Source organism: Apteryx rowi, unplaced genomic scaffold, assembly GCF_003343035.1.
Source record: "Apteryx rowi isolate R43461 unplaced genomic scaffold, aptRow1 scaffold_11, whole genome shotgun sequence".
NCBI lineage: Eukaryota > Metazoa > Chordata > Aves > Apterygiformes > Apterygidae > Apteryx > Apteryx rowi.
In genome coordinates, this window is record NW_020447308.1 from 6,135,084 (window position 1) to 6,150,463 (window position 15,380).

The 15,380-nt window shown below is 36.4% G+C and overlaps 1 protein-coding gene across 6 annotated transcripts in view; it reads right to left on the reverse strand.

Moving 5' to 3' along the window:
- The window catches only part of DENND4A (DENN domain containing 4A), a 52,476-nt gene that overhangs the window by 3,957 nt on the left and 33,139 nt on the right, over positions 1-15,380 (reverse strand). For 4 of the 6 annotated variants that reach the window (XM_026074278.1, XM_026074287.1, XM_026074318.1 and 1 more), the window contains 14 exons: positions 14,991-15,135; positions 12,827-12,943; positions 11,030-11,170; positions 9,020-10,116; positions 7,789-8,002; positions 6,970-7,064; positions 4,336-4,511; positions 4,098-4,244; positions 3,377-3,587; positions 2,872-3,126; positions 2,207-2,324; positions 2,022-2,048; positions 1,366-1,528; positions 166-230 (listed from right to left, as the gene is read on the reverse strand). In XM_026074278.1, the coding sequence (XP_025930063.1) occupies positions 166-230; positions 1,366-1,528; positions 2,022-2,048; positions 2,207-2,324; positions 2,872-3,126; positions 3,377-3,587; positions 4,098-4,244; positions 4,336-4,511; positions 6,970-7,064; positions 7,789-8,002; positions 9,020-10,116; positions 11,030-11,170; positions 12,827-12,943; positions 14,991-15,135 (2,971 nt within the window). Of the gene's footprint in view, positions 1-165; positions 231-1,365; positions 1,529-2,021; positions 2,049-2,206; positions 2,325-2,871; positions 3,127-3,376; positions 3,588-4,097; positions 4,245-4,335; positions 4,512-6,969; positions 7,065-7,788; positions 8,003-9,019; positions 10,117-11,029; positions 11,171-12,826; positions 12,944-14,990; positions 15,136-15,380 lie in introns of those variants that run through there. The other 2 variants (XM_026074296.1, XM_026074306.1) reach the window with 2 other exon arrangements.

Consider the following 15,380-nt stretch of genomic DNA (forward strand, 5'->3'; position numbering starts at 1 on the left):
ACCTACTAGCTTATCACCAGAAAAAATAACTGGAAAGTCTTTTATTCAGCAGTTACTGCAGAATGACATATACATCATCTACTCTATAGATTTTTTTTGGAAGCTGAAATAACAATTTGCACGCACTGATCATCTATGCTTATCTGAGTTAGTTAAAACACTTACCTATATCTATGTTATCTCTTCCTAGGGCAACAAGTGAAAGAAATAGTATTTCTCTATAGAGGCTCCTGAAATTGCAAAAAGAATCAATCAATTTATATCCTGAAGTAATATAACACAAAACGATCTATATTAAATATAATAAATTGGAGCATCAAGATAACTTATTTTTGAAAAATGACATATTAAACAACTCCCTACCACACCTCCAAAACCCTGTCAGTTCTGATGTCTGGAGAACGCCCTGGACTCCCACACATGGAGATCACTAGTGCTAGGGACTTGATACAACTTCCAGCACCATCAGTAGGTGTTGTAAAAGGCCCCAGAGTGAAACATGCACTTAGGAGACACAATATGCCAGCATTTCAAACAGCGACTAGAAGAACTCCGACTTTGAAAAAAAATGTTCACCTTTTTTCTGCTCCTTATTTTTATTTCCACTCAAGAAAGTGGACAGAACATTATAAGAATTTATTATACATTTTGGCAATTCTTATCCTGATTTCATAGGAGAATGAAGCTGCAATTGCATCATGTGTCCCTTTCCCCCTCGGCCTGCAGGTAGCTTATCTTTGGCAAAATTCTACCAAATTTGACAGGTAGGAGCTTGCTTTTCTGCAGTTCTACATATCTTGAAAAAGCAGGTAGACAAGCAGATAAAAGACACCTTGTCAATGTTCCAGCTGTCAAAAAGGCTGCTATATATCTTGTTATACATAAAAATCAGCAAATATAGGCAAGAAAAAAATTCACAGGAAACACAGTTTCATTAATTCCACTGCTAATCGAAACAAACTTTCCAGGTGATGCAAGATTTGATTTCTCAGCTCCCCTATTTTTCCCTACTGGAAATTTAAAAACAAAAAAGTGCATCCTAGGGACAAGTGTAGGATTTTGATTCTTAAGTTAAAAAAAAAAACCAAAAACCTAAAACCACTCCCCCGCACATTCTCCCTGCTTGATCTGCCAACACTTCAGCAGTAAGAAGAAAAAGATAGGGCTGTCAAAGGGGGAGAGGGAGAGGGAGAAAAGGAAAATGTTTTGGAATAGATTTTCTGAAAAACCTCAGTTTTTGAAAATTTTCAAAGCAAAGAAATTTACTAGATTCAGTTGTAAACTTAAAATGACACTGCCGAAAAACATATTTTTCCCCTTAAAACAGTACCCGCTTGCTCCGGCTAGGCATGTTTGTATTCTTACCTCTGTCTTTTAATATGTGGCCATTTGTTCAATCTCTCCAGTATTTGACTCATTGGTCCATAGACATCGTTCATCTTAATACTTTTCACCATACTTCTCAAGAGCTCCTGGTTAAAAGAGTCATCATCTTTCTGTAATAAATGGACCATTGGGTACTTCTGGGCTGCAAAACATTGGAAACACTGTAAGAAGAATCATTCTTCATATAGAAAGTAATTAAAAAAAAACAGAAGAGGTGGGAGGCTGCACAAACTGTGAAAACAGACATGTCATTAAAGAACAATAAACATCAAGACAACATAATATCAAAATAAGGAAACAAAAAGCATGTAAGAGAAAACTCAACAGCCATAATGGGTCATGAGCCATTTTCAGGGTATATGATCTAACGGTGGCAACAAAATTCTTAGTAAGCAAATTCTAAAAATAAAAAGATAAGCTAAATGGATGAATTGTCAGGGAATATGTTGCATTCAACTTATATTCTTATTTCTCCCTTCCCTATGAAGAAAAAGCCACTGGAAATACTGGTCAATGATTTGAAACAGATATGCTGGAAAATGAAACTTGTTCAAGCTTACTGCAAAACATTCGACCACCCTTCCCCTGAAAACAAGTCACAAACTTAGAGTAGCAACACCAAACTTAACACTCACTCTCAAACAAAAGAGTGCGATTTTGACCTGCAAGACAAAAAGTAGCATGATCAAAAATCAGTTAGGTATCTTGCATGAACTATCTACAAAGAAATATTTTTTTTAATGTTTTTTTCAGTTGCTCAAAATGAAAACTGTTCTTAAAAATAAAACAAAATCCCCAAAAAACAATAAACAAAGCTTACTCTGAGCATTCCATAAAATATACAGAGGTTGCCTTGGATCCTGGTGCAATTTCATATTGTCCCATAGCATCTGAATAAGAACATATTTACTGTCCTCTGACATACAGTTTCGTGGAATCTGAACAGGAGAATGCATACATAAAGATATTTTATTACAAAGTCATGACAGAGGACTTCCGTTTTTAAAATGTATCTTCAAACCTACAGGCCTCATGTTAAAAAGCTTGTAATATTACAACTGCTGTAAAACCGGGTTGTTCACAGAGAAAGCATATCATCAAAAATGAAGAGAATGTCAGTGATGCATAGCAAGTGAGTATTTTGTGCATCTTCCTACACTCCTAAAAATCAAAGTTTCCTCCCTCTTCTGCTGCTCAACTTGTCAAAGTGCAATAAAACCAATCAAACTTATCTTCTTTGTAATTAAAGATCACAAATTACAGTGTGACTAGTAAGAGCTAGCTACTTACCCCACACAAGTACTGCTGAGCCCAGGTTCCGGAGTTATGCACGTTTTCCTGCAGTTGGCACATTCTTTACTAATCCAGGACTGGGCCCAGCACATTGTAAGACACACTCCTGAGAGTTATTGAAATAACTAATGATCTCCTATATGGGAAAACAAACTTTCCTCGCATGTCAATATTTCCTATCTGTTTCCATACCTTTGAGTTTTTATTACAGTGTTCAGAAGAAAGTATTAATCCTGGTAAGTTGCTAGGCAAGTCCAAACGTCTGAAATACCACACCAAATTCCAGAACACAATAGGATGATGATCTACAAAGTCTGCCACCGTTATTGCATGATCCCCTTCATTTTCAAGTAAGCTCTCAAGCTCTTTCCATACCACTAGAGGACTGAGGTAAGGAACAGTTATAGGATCAGGACTAGGTAAGCGCCATTCTAGCCCCAAGGAATCCTATAGTAAAAAAAGAAGAAAACGCCATTAGTTGGAATCTATCTTTACAAAAGTCTTATGAATGCTTTTGTTCCCTCAGAGGCATATCAACATTTAAAAGCTACAACTAATCCTAGTTTAAATTATAAAACCTAATATTTCTGGTAACTTGGGATTGTTAATTCTGCTCTCCTGATTAATGCCATTTTCATTTCTGGAATCTATTGCACACTTACAACAATGACATTTAAGGTAGAAACAAACTACGCACTGTTGGTCCTTGCAAAGTAGCAGGCAGGCTACCAGTAGGAATGATATGGCTGATCTTCTGGTTTTCCTTCTCATCTTCTACCAGTGGGCCAAAAGTACTGATGCTCCTTGCTACAGGGTGACTTGTACATTCTGACCCGGCGGTATTTTGTCTTCTTCCTGAGGGGATCTGGATACTTCTGGCACAAACATTGTCATGGTGTTTAGGTTTGCTAGGGAAAAAAAAAAGTTAAGAATCTCAGCTTTCTGCTTTTCCCTGAGTGCTCATAAATGTGTACACGAACAGGCAGAAACAAAAGGGAAGGCTCATGTAATGGAGCATGACATTGACTGAAGAGACAAAATGACAGCTCACATTTGACCTGGTCAACCACTATACTCATCATGCTTCAAATAAAGTTTTATTCCCCCTTGCACCGGTAATGCACCCAAATATCCTAGAAAAGTTCGCAGAATTTGATTGATTATAGATGTCTAGATTTATTTATTTTTTTAAACATCAGAGATGAAAAGGTGAACATCATGCCAATAGAGCAGCGAGGTGTCCAACTCAGAGGTAAGGCAGAAGCAACAAGGAGATTCTCATCTTCAATCAACTTTTTCTTTTGAGACAGTATCTTATTATAGAATGTACTTCTGTTAATGCTGAATACATGTACATCTACAGAGAACCTGAGTAATTTCTATGTAAACAATGTGACACCAGAAAAATGCAGGTTTACCTATTTGAACTTAAATCTTCTTGAACAGACATTAGAGATGTAGCAAGGCCAACAGTAGCTGCAGTGTTACAGGACTTCCCACTCTGATTTGAAAAAAGTGATGGGAACTGCATATTTTCTGTAGAAGGGCTGGACTTCAGAAAATACCTGCAGGAAAAGAAAAAGCTTAATATAAATCTTGAAAATTGAGAAAAATGTACATACAAAATTGAGGAAAATTCATGTAATAATTTCTTACCGGCCAGGTCGTCGAAGATCTCTGATTTCTACGCTTAAAAAAGGCAGAAATAAATTCCCACAGAAAGGGCATGTGGTATTGAGATTAGAATCATCTGCTGTCCAACCTGCCATGATTTCTTCATCGTGAACCAAACAGTCACAAGTTCGGCATCGTGAACAGCTTGAGATGAGGACCTGTATGCAGCAGTTAACAGAATTCCACTATTATACACCATCTCAAAACTCCTCCTTTTCCTTTTACAAAGCAGTCAAAACAATAACCAAAATGTTTGCACTTAGACGAATAGTGCTCACCACTTGCATACAGATTTAGGCACATACCTATTTTCTTGCTTTAGATTTGAACATTTGGGTTTAAACATGTGTATCAAAACAGTTATTAAATCTTAAATCCATATTGCACTAGCAGACAGCTGATATGGTTAATAACTGGAATGAACATTCTCTGAAAAATTAAATGCAAAAATAAATTTTGGAGGATTTGGTTCTACTGTAACAAATAGACTGGAAACTGGAACTATGTTCATGAAACAAATATACTTTAGCAAAGTGGGTTATGTGACCCTTCAATGGCTTCCCAGGATAAAAATAGATTGGGAAACACTCATTTATTTAATATTTTTATTAACAAGAATGTGTTTTTTGTAATCTGTTTGCAAAAACAATAGTATAGGAATGATTTATGCAACTTATTCTTAGAATTTAAACACTCTTCTGCAGTGACTACCATTACACAGGAATGAGAAAATGGAGGACTAGGGGGAAAAAAAAAGAAGATGAAAATGACCCATCATTAATCCATATTCAATGATATGGAAATAAACAGTGTTAATAGTGAAAAACAAAATATATCCTTCTAGAAGATCCAACAAGAAATAGTTATCCCACAATAACTTTTTGTCCATGCAATACTACTTCAGTCACAAGAGCCCAATAAGCACAAGCCCAGATTTTTCAGTTAAAAGCTTGCTATTTACTCACACTTTTCCATATGCTGTCTCCCTACAAGGATGCAGAAAAGTCTCATCTGTCCCATCTACAATTAATTTTTTTCATAATGATCCAATATTCAGGTGAGGACTTCCTCCAAGTGGAAAAGAAACACTGGGTTTTCTAACAAACAACAGTATCCTAATGAACTCAACTGTTGCAAGACAGGGAACCTATTTCTTTAAAACATCTGCACGTATAAATTTCTTTGCAAATGACAGAAGTTATGATTATTTCAAAATAACGACAATAGGGAAGGTTGCCAAACAAGAGAGCTCAAAGTTGCTACGATGAAGTAGCACTTGGTAAATAGCCTGGACTATCACTATCAGAGTTTAAAAGCAGAAATTCCATATGGCTGAGTGCAGATAATGATTTTAGTCATAAAAGATCAAGCACGAACTTGAACACAATAGTTTATTTAGTAAGTGAGACATCTTAATCTTAAGGAAAAATCTGTAGTGTCTTTCAGAAGAAGCCAGGCTACTTTTTGACATGTTCCCAAATCCATAAGATAAACTCCCTATGAGATAAATGAAAACTGTCAAGGAATAACCAAAGAATATCTAAAGCACAATCATATGAGAGTGGTAAGGCTTCAACAAAGATACCTGTTTGCCTATTGGCATCTACAAGAAAATCTGAAACCACTTTTGGCAGAAACATAACAGCCTGAAACAGCCTGAAAGTAGTTCTGGCCTTATAAAAGTCAAGCATTTGGAAGATTTTGCCATCAAAGCCTGAACTTCCCTCATCCTATAAGCTGAGGTGATGGCTTTCAGAAAGTGCTTTTTCAATGGAGAAATAATAGTGTTCTCCCTTTCAAAGGGAGAAACAGGCATCAACATATACTTACAAGAAAAATTACAAGTGACACTCGATGAGGACAAAAGATTCACTTAAACAAGAACTCCACACATTTCAGACTTTCATCCATGTACACTGCTGGCTTACTGACCAGGAAGATCTTAAAATCCAGAAACAAGTTCTTGGTCACTGGACCTTTTCCTAATTACCACAGTGAAACTCAATCAAAGAATGAATCTGGTTAAGTAAAAACTCTTGGGGGGGGGGGGGGGGAGGGAATCAAGTTAATCTAGAAATCCTAAACTGTTTAGAAGTCATGGAAAAGAAAGAAGATATTATTGGATCCAGCTTTCCATGAGTTAAAGCATTAACTTTGTCCTTTTATAACCTCCCATAAGAAGCACGGGGATTCACTTGTATTTGTAGCCAAGTGAAAGGTTCTGGCCTCAGGGTGAAGTATTCATATGAACAAGTACATGTAGAAGAAACTGATTACACAGAGAAATTCTGCATTTTTAAGCGTACACTGCTATTTAGGATTTAGTATTTTCATGTCAAATGAAAACGTGGGATTTCGGCACCCAGATCCAATTGCATCTAATTCCCAAACCTCTGAGAATCACAGCTTCTGTTTCTGTTCAGGAACAGAATAATGAAGACATTTCTAGAGCAGGACCTGAACTGAAATCTACTCCATTACAGAAACATTTATATATCTATCAGTGCGTTAGTTTTAAGCTGAGTTTTAACAGGGATTCAAACAGCATTTATATTTAAAGACAAAAAGCTTTCAGTGTATCAGTTTAGTACTATGTGACAATAAATCATCCTGTACCTCCATAGCATAGTTCTGAAACACGCTGGTACTACTTGTACTGCAAGAAGATATCAACTCTGATTTGTCAGGTAAAGGGAATTTTGAAAGAGAACCTATTAACAGAAAACAAAACCCAAAGTATTAGTTATTTCAGAATATGCATTTTTAGTAAACTAGTTTTCTGGTCAAACAACAGTGCAGTTATAAAATACATGATGGAAGATGCAGTAAGTCAGATCTGCTCAAACAGAAAGAAACGTGAGGCTAAGTGTGAGGCTGCCATCTGCCTAGCACCCAGCAACAGCAACTCACTAATGGAATTTACCAACATGGAATTTCCATATGTTCAGCCTTCTCCTTTTACAACAGTTGGTAGCTTGGAAACAAGTTTTACTTAAGTAATTCATACCCACACTTTCTGTCTCAATTAAAACTAAGGAAGGATAACAGGTGTTGCTTACAAAGCAATTTGACATTAGTATTGCATCCAGTAAAGAAATCTAAGCCTTTCTCAAACCAACCAAGCCAAAAACATACTGCTGATTTACTAAGTGATAACTGAAGTTTCTAATAGCATATTCATCTGTGAGCTATGGTCAGACATCCTCTTGTGAAACTACCTCCAACGCTCCTGAACTACCAGGACACCCCTGAACCACTTGTCTTTCTCCTCAGAGAGTGACTGCATGTGCACACTTAATCTCCTCCAAGGAGGAAGTAAAATAAGTCCACTTAACTTCCTAGCATGATCCCAATTTGTGAATTATGAAAGGACAGTTTCTAAAATTGAAATATCTTCTTCAGATTGATAAGTGAAATGCAAAAACCATCTCTTACCACACTGGTCAAATTGTTTTGATGAGCCATCATGGGAAACTGAGCTTTCCAGGCTTGTCCTGCTGAGACCAATTCCCTTAACTTCTGATGTGGCATTCTCCTGAGGAGGAGAAGCACTTTCAAAATCATTGCAGACATCTTCATCAGTTAGAGAAGTAGATTCTGAGTCCAAGGCTCCAAGAGATGAAACACTTGCCCGGTCTGAATTTTGATCCTGAGACAAGAAAACATATTCCACTGAGAAAGGGAAAGGAAAACAAAAATATTTCTGAAAATAAAAGGCAGCCTTCTTTGTTTGTCTTTAAGTTCAAGGCCCTAAAATTCCTCCTTGGAAAATCATTCAGCTCAGATTGTATCGAGAACCTGTGTAAAACAGTTGAGATGAGTTTCACTCAGAGTCGAACAGCGACATCAGGATCCTTTTTTAAGGATTCTTATAATAAAAAGATCTAAACAAAACTGAAACATTTTAAGCCCATTTAATTTTTTCCCACCATTGCTATAAAATTTAGTATAATTAGCAGCAGGAACACATTAGGATAGGCAAAGCATCATTGACACTTTAGTCAATTAGTTCTATTAGTCTTAGTTTTAAGCACATCAAGACAATATAGTGGTAACAACAACAGCAAGTGACAACTGTTAGCATTCCCAAGGTTTCTAAATGAGTTTTAGTTTGAGCTAGTAGCAGGTATGAAAATTCTAACCAAATGATGTCAGTGCAAAATCAGCCTTAAATCACTTTGGTGATTAATGCAAGCAGATTTCCTTTTTTTCGTAAAAGCTGTAAAAGCTTAAAAACATTACCGCTCATTTTAATAGTTTCTTGGCTTCTTATGATAAGTAAGGACACTGAAGAGGAGAATGCAGTGCGCAGTCTTCTCCTTCCTGTCAACACTCTAAGGTTTACTTAAGTTCTTCCATTAAATACACTCTGAACTTGTGCTAGGCCAAAATTTCTAGAATCTGTAATTACTTAAGTATCAGTTGCTGCTTTTTATAGAACCACCGTTTCATTCAGAACAATAAAATCAGGGTCCTTGCAATTCAAACATGACTAAAAACTTACTAAAACAGAGTATGCTCTGCCTTGATGCTTGTCATTCAAGCAGGGCATTCACCACATAAGGATCAGCGTTTAAATGTTTACAAAGCTTTTTCCTTAATTTATAGGAGCTTACTTTTGGAGGGGATGGGGAAAAACACCCAAGAAATAATGATGAAAATTTACCTTTGAAGATGCAGCATACATTGCAAATTTTGAGTACCACTTGCTAGCCTTCTCTGCAACCCCTTTTCCAGCAGAAAACATGCTGCTTTTTAGAACATCAAACTTAGGTGTTAACAGCGTATCTAAGTTGAACGATGGTGAAGACACTAGAGTTAATGCACCAGTTGCATCCTGTGACTGTTCCTTTGCTGGACTGCTTGGAGAATAAGCTGGAGAGGACCAAAGCCTGTCTCTTGGCCTTTCTTCATTTCTGGTGTGATAACTCTTGGATTTGGTAAGACTGGATGGCCTTGGGGAGTTTGGGGGAAGGCTGGACCTCCTACAAGGTTGGGTCACTGTTGGACTCTTTTTATTAGCATTTCTGCCATCATAGGGCTTTTGCAACTCAATGCTTGGGGCACGACTTGACAAGGGGCTGCTCATGTTGTTCATGTACATGACTATTTCCTCAGCTAAATCTCGTCTTGCAGATGGAGTTGAAACACTTTTGTCATCATCATCATCCTCATCATCCTCTTTCTGCTGTTCTGTCTCAGCAACCAGGAGGGACAGTGGATCAAATCCAGTTTCAACATCTGTCTTTTCAACTGGCTTTACTGGAAAGCTGCTCTTTCGTTGCAGCCTTCTAGATTTTTCATCAGAGGCTTTCACTGTTGCAGGTGTTTCAGATTCAGCATCCAAGTCTTCCAGATCAAAGATAACAGGAGACTCTGTTTTATCTATAAAACTACAATCAAAAGCTGCATCTTCATCACTAGACTCTTTCTCCAGACTCTCTCTCTTCGATCCTAAAGAGGATCTTCTGATATTAAGGGTTTTTGGCCTTATGGTTTTCTGTAATGCACTAGATAAGATTTTGGCATCGGCTCCTAATTTTTCAACAATTTCTCCAGGGCTTGCTTCCTGATTTATTCTATTTATCATGAGTCCCACTAAGGCATCTCCACTCAGGTTACGGTTCCTACTTTCCCATGGTATCTGCCTTAAGTCAGGTTCTACTGCACTTTTATGCCTCTTTCTTAAGGATTTACTTTTAATAGCTTCTGCTTCATTGGAATCCTCAAAAGATGATGTGAATAGCAATCCCACTGAACTCTCTGGAAAACAGATAAAACAAGGTTCTTTAGTTTTCTTGCTAGGCAAGAAAACTAAAGAAAAATACAAAAGAATGCAAGTCTAATAGTTTACACCACTAAGAAATGGAATTCACTGTGTATCATACTAGTGATTGAAAAGTTGGCTTGGCCATGGTCATAACTTTTAAAGCGTGGTGAGGTTCAAAAACAAGCTCAGTATTATTTGTCCACTGAAGGGTCAGATGATAAAATACACATAAAAGCGAGTCAAATCATACTACTCAAGAGTGTTTTGAAAGACACCATCAAGAAAAGTCTTAGATGCAATTAGGCTCCTCTTTTGGAGAAATACTCTATTATCGAGAGGTCTGAAAGCTAGGGACAGCAAAGGTATCCAGGAAATGGCAAAAAAAGGAACACTTTCTAATTGGATAAATTTGAAGTAAAGCCAAAAAGTTGTTTTGCCAGAGCATGTAAATTCATACTTGGAAGTATGACATTTTGGTGTTTCAAGCACAGCTGACAGTATAACAGTAATCAGATGTGACATTAATAAAGACTCGTGAAAACAGTTGAAACTTTCATTTAATTATACTGGATAGGAACATCATCTCTGGCCTGAAGGAATTTACTAGTAGTCAGTAGGATTTTGTTAGCAGATGTTAACTATGGCCAAAAAAGACAAGTAGGAAAAAGAAGTATGGAAATATTCACACGGACATCTCCTTGACACAGCATATGCTGACTCTAACTAGACTCGCTCCTACAAAGTTGCCAAAATGAATTTTTTTGACCACTGCCATTACACTAATAAAATACTGAAGGTTTTATGGACAAAAGAAGTCATAGATATTACTTACAGCTCCTTTTAAAAATGAAAAGTACATAATGAAAACTATACAAGAAAAAAAAAGTCATTTTCTCTTCCACTTACCAGTACTAACTTCTGTTACTGTATTGTCAACAGTACCATTGAGCCGCACTATGCTAGAAGTGGATTTGGCATTACTTGAGTTCTGGTAGTTTAGTTTAGGAAGGCAGTCACCACTCCCTTTTGTGCTCTCCACTTCAGACACTGTATATACAAAAAGATACAAAGAGTTTTTTAGAATCAAGGCAGCTTAATCTCAATCTCAAATTTCCATTACCTACTAGATACTTCACAAATAATCAAGTTGCACTTATACCATGATGCATAGGTTATCATCAACCTGGGTAGAGGTTCCCAAGCTAGAACTGCACTATGGATATTTAATTCCCAGCATTACTTTTATAACTCAAAGTTCCATAAACTTCTGTGCAGAGAATTCAAGTAACGAGTATTTTCATGCCAAAATTTGTGGCTTTTGGGTATAAGATGACCTTTGTTAACTTGCAAAGGATAGGTCTAAGAGTCAGAGTAATATTTTCTCCTGTCTTTGCCAGACCTCAGGGCCAATGGGCCTGTCTCTGTAGAGATCTAGTTACTCCAGTAACAGTGACTTTACAAGAGAAATGAAGCAAACCTGTTGCAATATTTATATTTGATATGAAACGACAAATTCTGTTGCCAGCTGACTACTCAGATCAGACAATTCCTTGTCTACAGGAATTCAAGCAATATCATATTCTGAAGATATACTTAAAGGTACAAAACATTTCCAGTGCAGAATTTTATTATGAAGAGCTGCAAATGCATCTTAATTATGGCAATTAAGAACAAAACAAAAAAACAAAAACAAAAACACCACCAACAAGCATTAAGCAGAATTCACATTTCTGTGCCTCTGTCTCTAAAGGTTTTATTAAACCTAACTAACCTACCCACCATCGTACAGGTATGTTCTTATGACCCTGGATAATACTTGCACAGAAGTTTTCAAGCAAACTGAAGGAAAGATTTTAATGCTGTAAGGAAGATGGAGGTAAAGGGAAAATATTCGAGTGACTTCTCTAGTTCTGTGTTTTCTCATCTTTTGCAACTCTTGAGCTCAACAAGGCCTAGTGAACTTACAAGTAGTGGAGAAAAACATACTGAAGGAAAACAACTGAAGAATTTAAATTATTATGTTATTAGGAGAATTTTTATTATGAAGAGTATTTTCAGTCAATGTACATGGGAGCCTGAAGTACTTGTACATTTTTAATACAAACTCTGATCTGCTGCATGCTTGCATAGAGTCTAGGCTACTCAGCTGCAGTTAAAAGGAATCATGAGCAGCAGCTATAAAACCCGAGGTGTGTGTGTGGGAAAACAACCACAACCACCACCACCAAAACAAAAAAAACCCCAACCACACAAGTCCAAAGCCCTTCTCATTTTTGATGCATCTCCGAGATTCAGAAAATTCCACAGAGCTGAGTAATTTAGACATGCTCTCAGAGGCCTGCAAAAACTCAGTAGTTCTCTTCTTATGGGATTTGGAAACAAAGACTAGTGAAAGAGGCTCTGCTGTATATGATATCTATAAAGCAATTTTTAAGTGATAATTACAGCTTAATGCTTTTGTCATTAAGCTTTTATATCACCATTACTGCTTATTTGAAAGGGAGAAGGGAAAAAGAACTAGTTTTAAAAGCTAAATCAATAAACTTCAAGGAAATTAATTTCAGAGAAAAGAACTTAAGGCATGGACATAAACTGGCATTATCATGTACATTCATTGTAAAAGAATAAACTGCCCCACTCAGCTCTGCTGAAACTCCCACTTATCCACAGTGAACTAAATATCTGTATTCACAAGATACATACGAGAACTGGAGTCACTCTCTCTCTTGTCCTCTTTTCGCTCTTGTATATCTTGAAGACCAGTTTTCCCTTGCTTGGCTTCTTCTTTTAATGCGTTACTGCCACAGTCTGAAAGTCCCCCTATCATAACAGCACAATTGACAGAATAAAGATGATTATGTTATTTAACAGCATGACATTATTAAACAGAATCAATTGAATAGCCACAGTAATTCAAAGGCCTCTTTTGAAGTATATTCCAATTAACAGTGAACATTTTACCACAAAAACGTAAGAAAAAAACCCCTTTGAATTACACTTACAATATAAACATTGAAATGATGTTTTACAGGATAAGATTAAAGGGATAATATTCAATGTTTTTTCAATACTGTATTACAGCATTGCTTGTCTTTGATTCTGTTGCCCTGTTTATTTGCTCAATCAAAATGTCACATCCTTTCAAGAACTGAGAGGCACCTGAACATGATTTCTTTTTAGAGTTGTAAGTTTTTCTGAAAGTTGAAACATCTAATTCTCATGTTTCTAACTAGAAAGTAAAAAAAAGTTAAACAATGCAGGAGCAACTATGAATTTATTCACAAAATAAGATTAAAATAACCAGCACCACTCAAAAAAAACCCTATGTGAAAATTCAAGCCACTACCTGATAATTCCTAAACCACAACACTGATCCAAGTGTTACTAATATAGTCTGACTGAATTATTTCAAGAACCAAATTTACTTAACATTAAAATAGTTCTTCTCCTTCCAGGTTGTCCTAAAGCATTAGCACCAAAACAAAGCAAATGAACAAAGCAAGTAGAAAAGTTTGTTCCCTGTAAACAGTAAGTGAGCACTTCAGGTCACACATACTCCATGACCTTTGTCCAGGTCAACAAGAAGTCTCCAACAGTCCTCCAGCTTTCTTTAGGAGATTAACTCTCATGCAGCTTGGGAGATAAGAGTAAGCACTGGTTCTGGAGGGTGTAACATGGCTTAACATCATCTTCTCCTCCTTTTCCCTAAAGATGCTGCACTGAGTGTCTCCAGAGAGGGAAAAACCCATGTTGCTATTTCAAAGTTAACAAAGTGTTTTGGAATTTACGGATAAGTTTTTGGCACTGCCTAAATAGACAGAATGCATTCTAGTTATGTGTTTTCATATAAAAAAATCTCTAAAAAAAAAATCAGGTAAAGTTGGAAGCAAATTCTATTAATTATATAAGTTATAGTTACTTAATAAAGGACTAATTTTACTTCCTTAGTTTACATAATCTGAATTGTGACTAGTATTACCAAGCTTTTTTATAGTGCTTTGCACAAATGGGTCTCAAAAGTGGTTCAAGGTGGTCAGCTTCATCAAGGACAGACAGAAATAAAGTACATTTGTTCAAGGTCACCCAGGATGCCAGTGATAGAGCCAGGAGGACAACTGTGGTCTCCTGAGAGTCTAGGTGAATTATTTCAGCCCTAAGGCCATCATATTTATTTTGTATGTCAGAGGAAAGATTTGTACATATTTGTACAATATAGTTTACAGGTTTGCCAAGGTCAACTACAACTAAACGTATTACTCGCTATATTGCTGTACTTTAAAACGTACTATTTTGCTTTACTGACAAGTTATAAACACTGTGAAAAGTAGTACTTACGAAAATCACAAGCTAAGGGTAATCACTACTAGAATAGTATAGCAATCAAACATATTGCGACTTTTTACTAGGAAGAAAAAGAAAACCAGTGTCCAGTCTTGTAAATTATATTCCAGATAAAATAAACGCGAACATCTCAGCTGGTACACAGAACCTGCAAAGCATAGTCCAAACTCAAAGACTTGTTCTAGTTGCATCTCAACTAATGTCAAAAATAAACAAATAAAAAGGAGAAAAAAGGGAAACGAGACAAGCCTAGACAGAAGTTACTGCCATTCATAAGACTGGATATAATATGAAGGAGGACAAAAGTTACGCAGATTTCAGGTTCATATTTTGTTGCCATGAGGACCTGATACAATGAATAAAGAGCAGACTATTTGGGATTTAAAGACAAAAGAAAAATCTGTTTTATAAAAACAATACATTAAAGTGTTTTAAAAAAAGTTTTATCAAATTCACAATAGAAAACTATTTGAAATACAATTAGCTTATCAATGAGGAAATAAGAAAAAACATGTGAATACTCTACCAGAAGGGGCTGTATGTGGTGTGCTTGCAGGTAGTTTTTTCAAGGCTCTTTTAAACTGTGCTATTCCTAAAACAACATTTCTTATTTTCATCCATAGGAAATAGCCACCTCGATTGCTTGAAGGCCAGGTACTTTCCAAAACGGCCTATTTTGGAAATACCAAAGTCAAACGAAGTCACCATAAGGAACAATGAGGAGCGAAACACTAAATTCAATTCAAATTCGGTATCATGCTGCAATTATAAGGCAGATTTCTAACCCTACAAAAGTTAGAGACGACAACTTTTCTCTTATTTCTTAGGATTACCAGAAATGACAGAATTAATCTGAATTGCTACTTTTTTTTTTGGCTGCTTTTATTTGCCCATGTAAAAATGCTTTGTTTTTTTT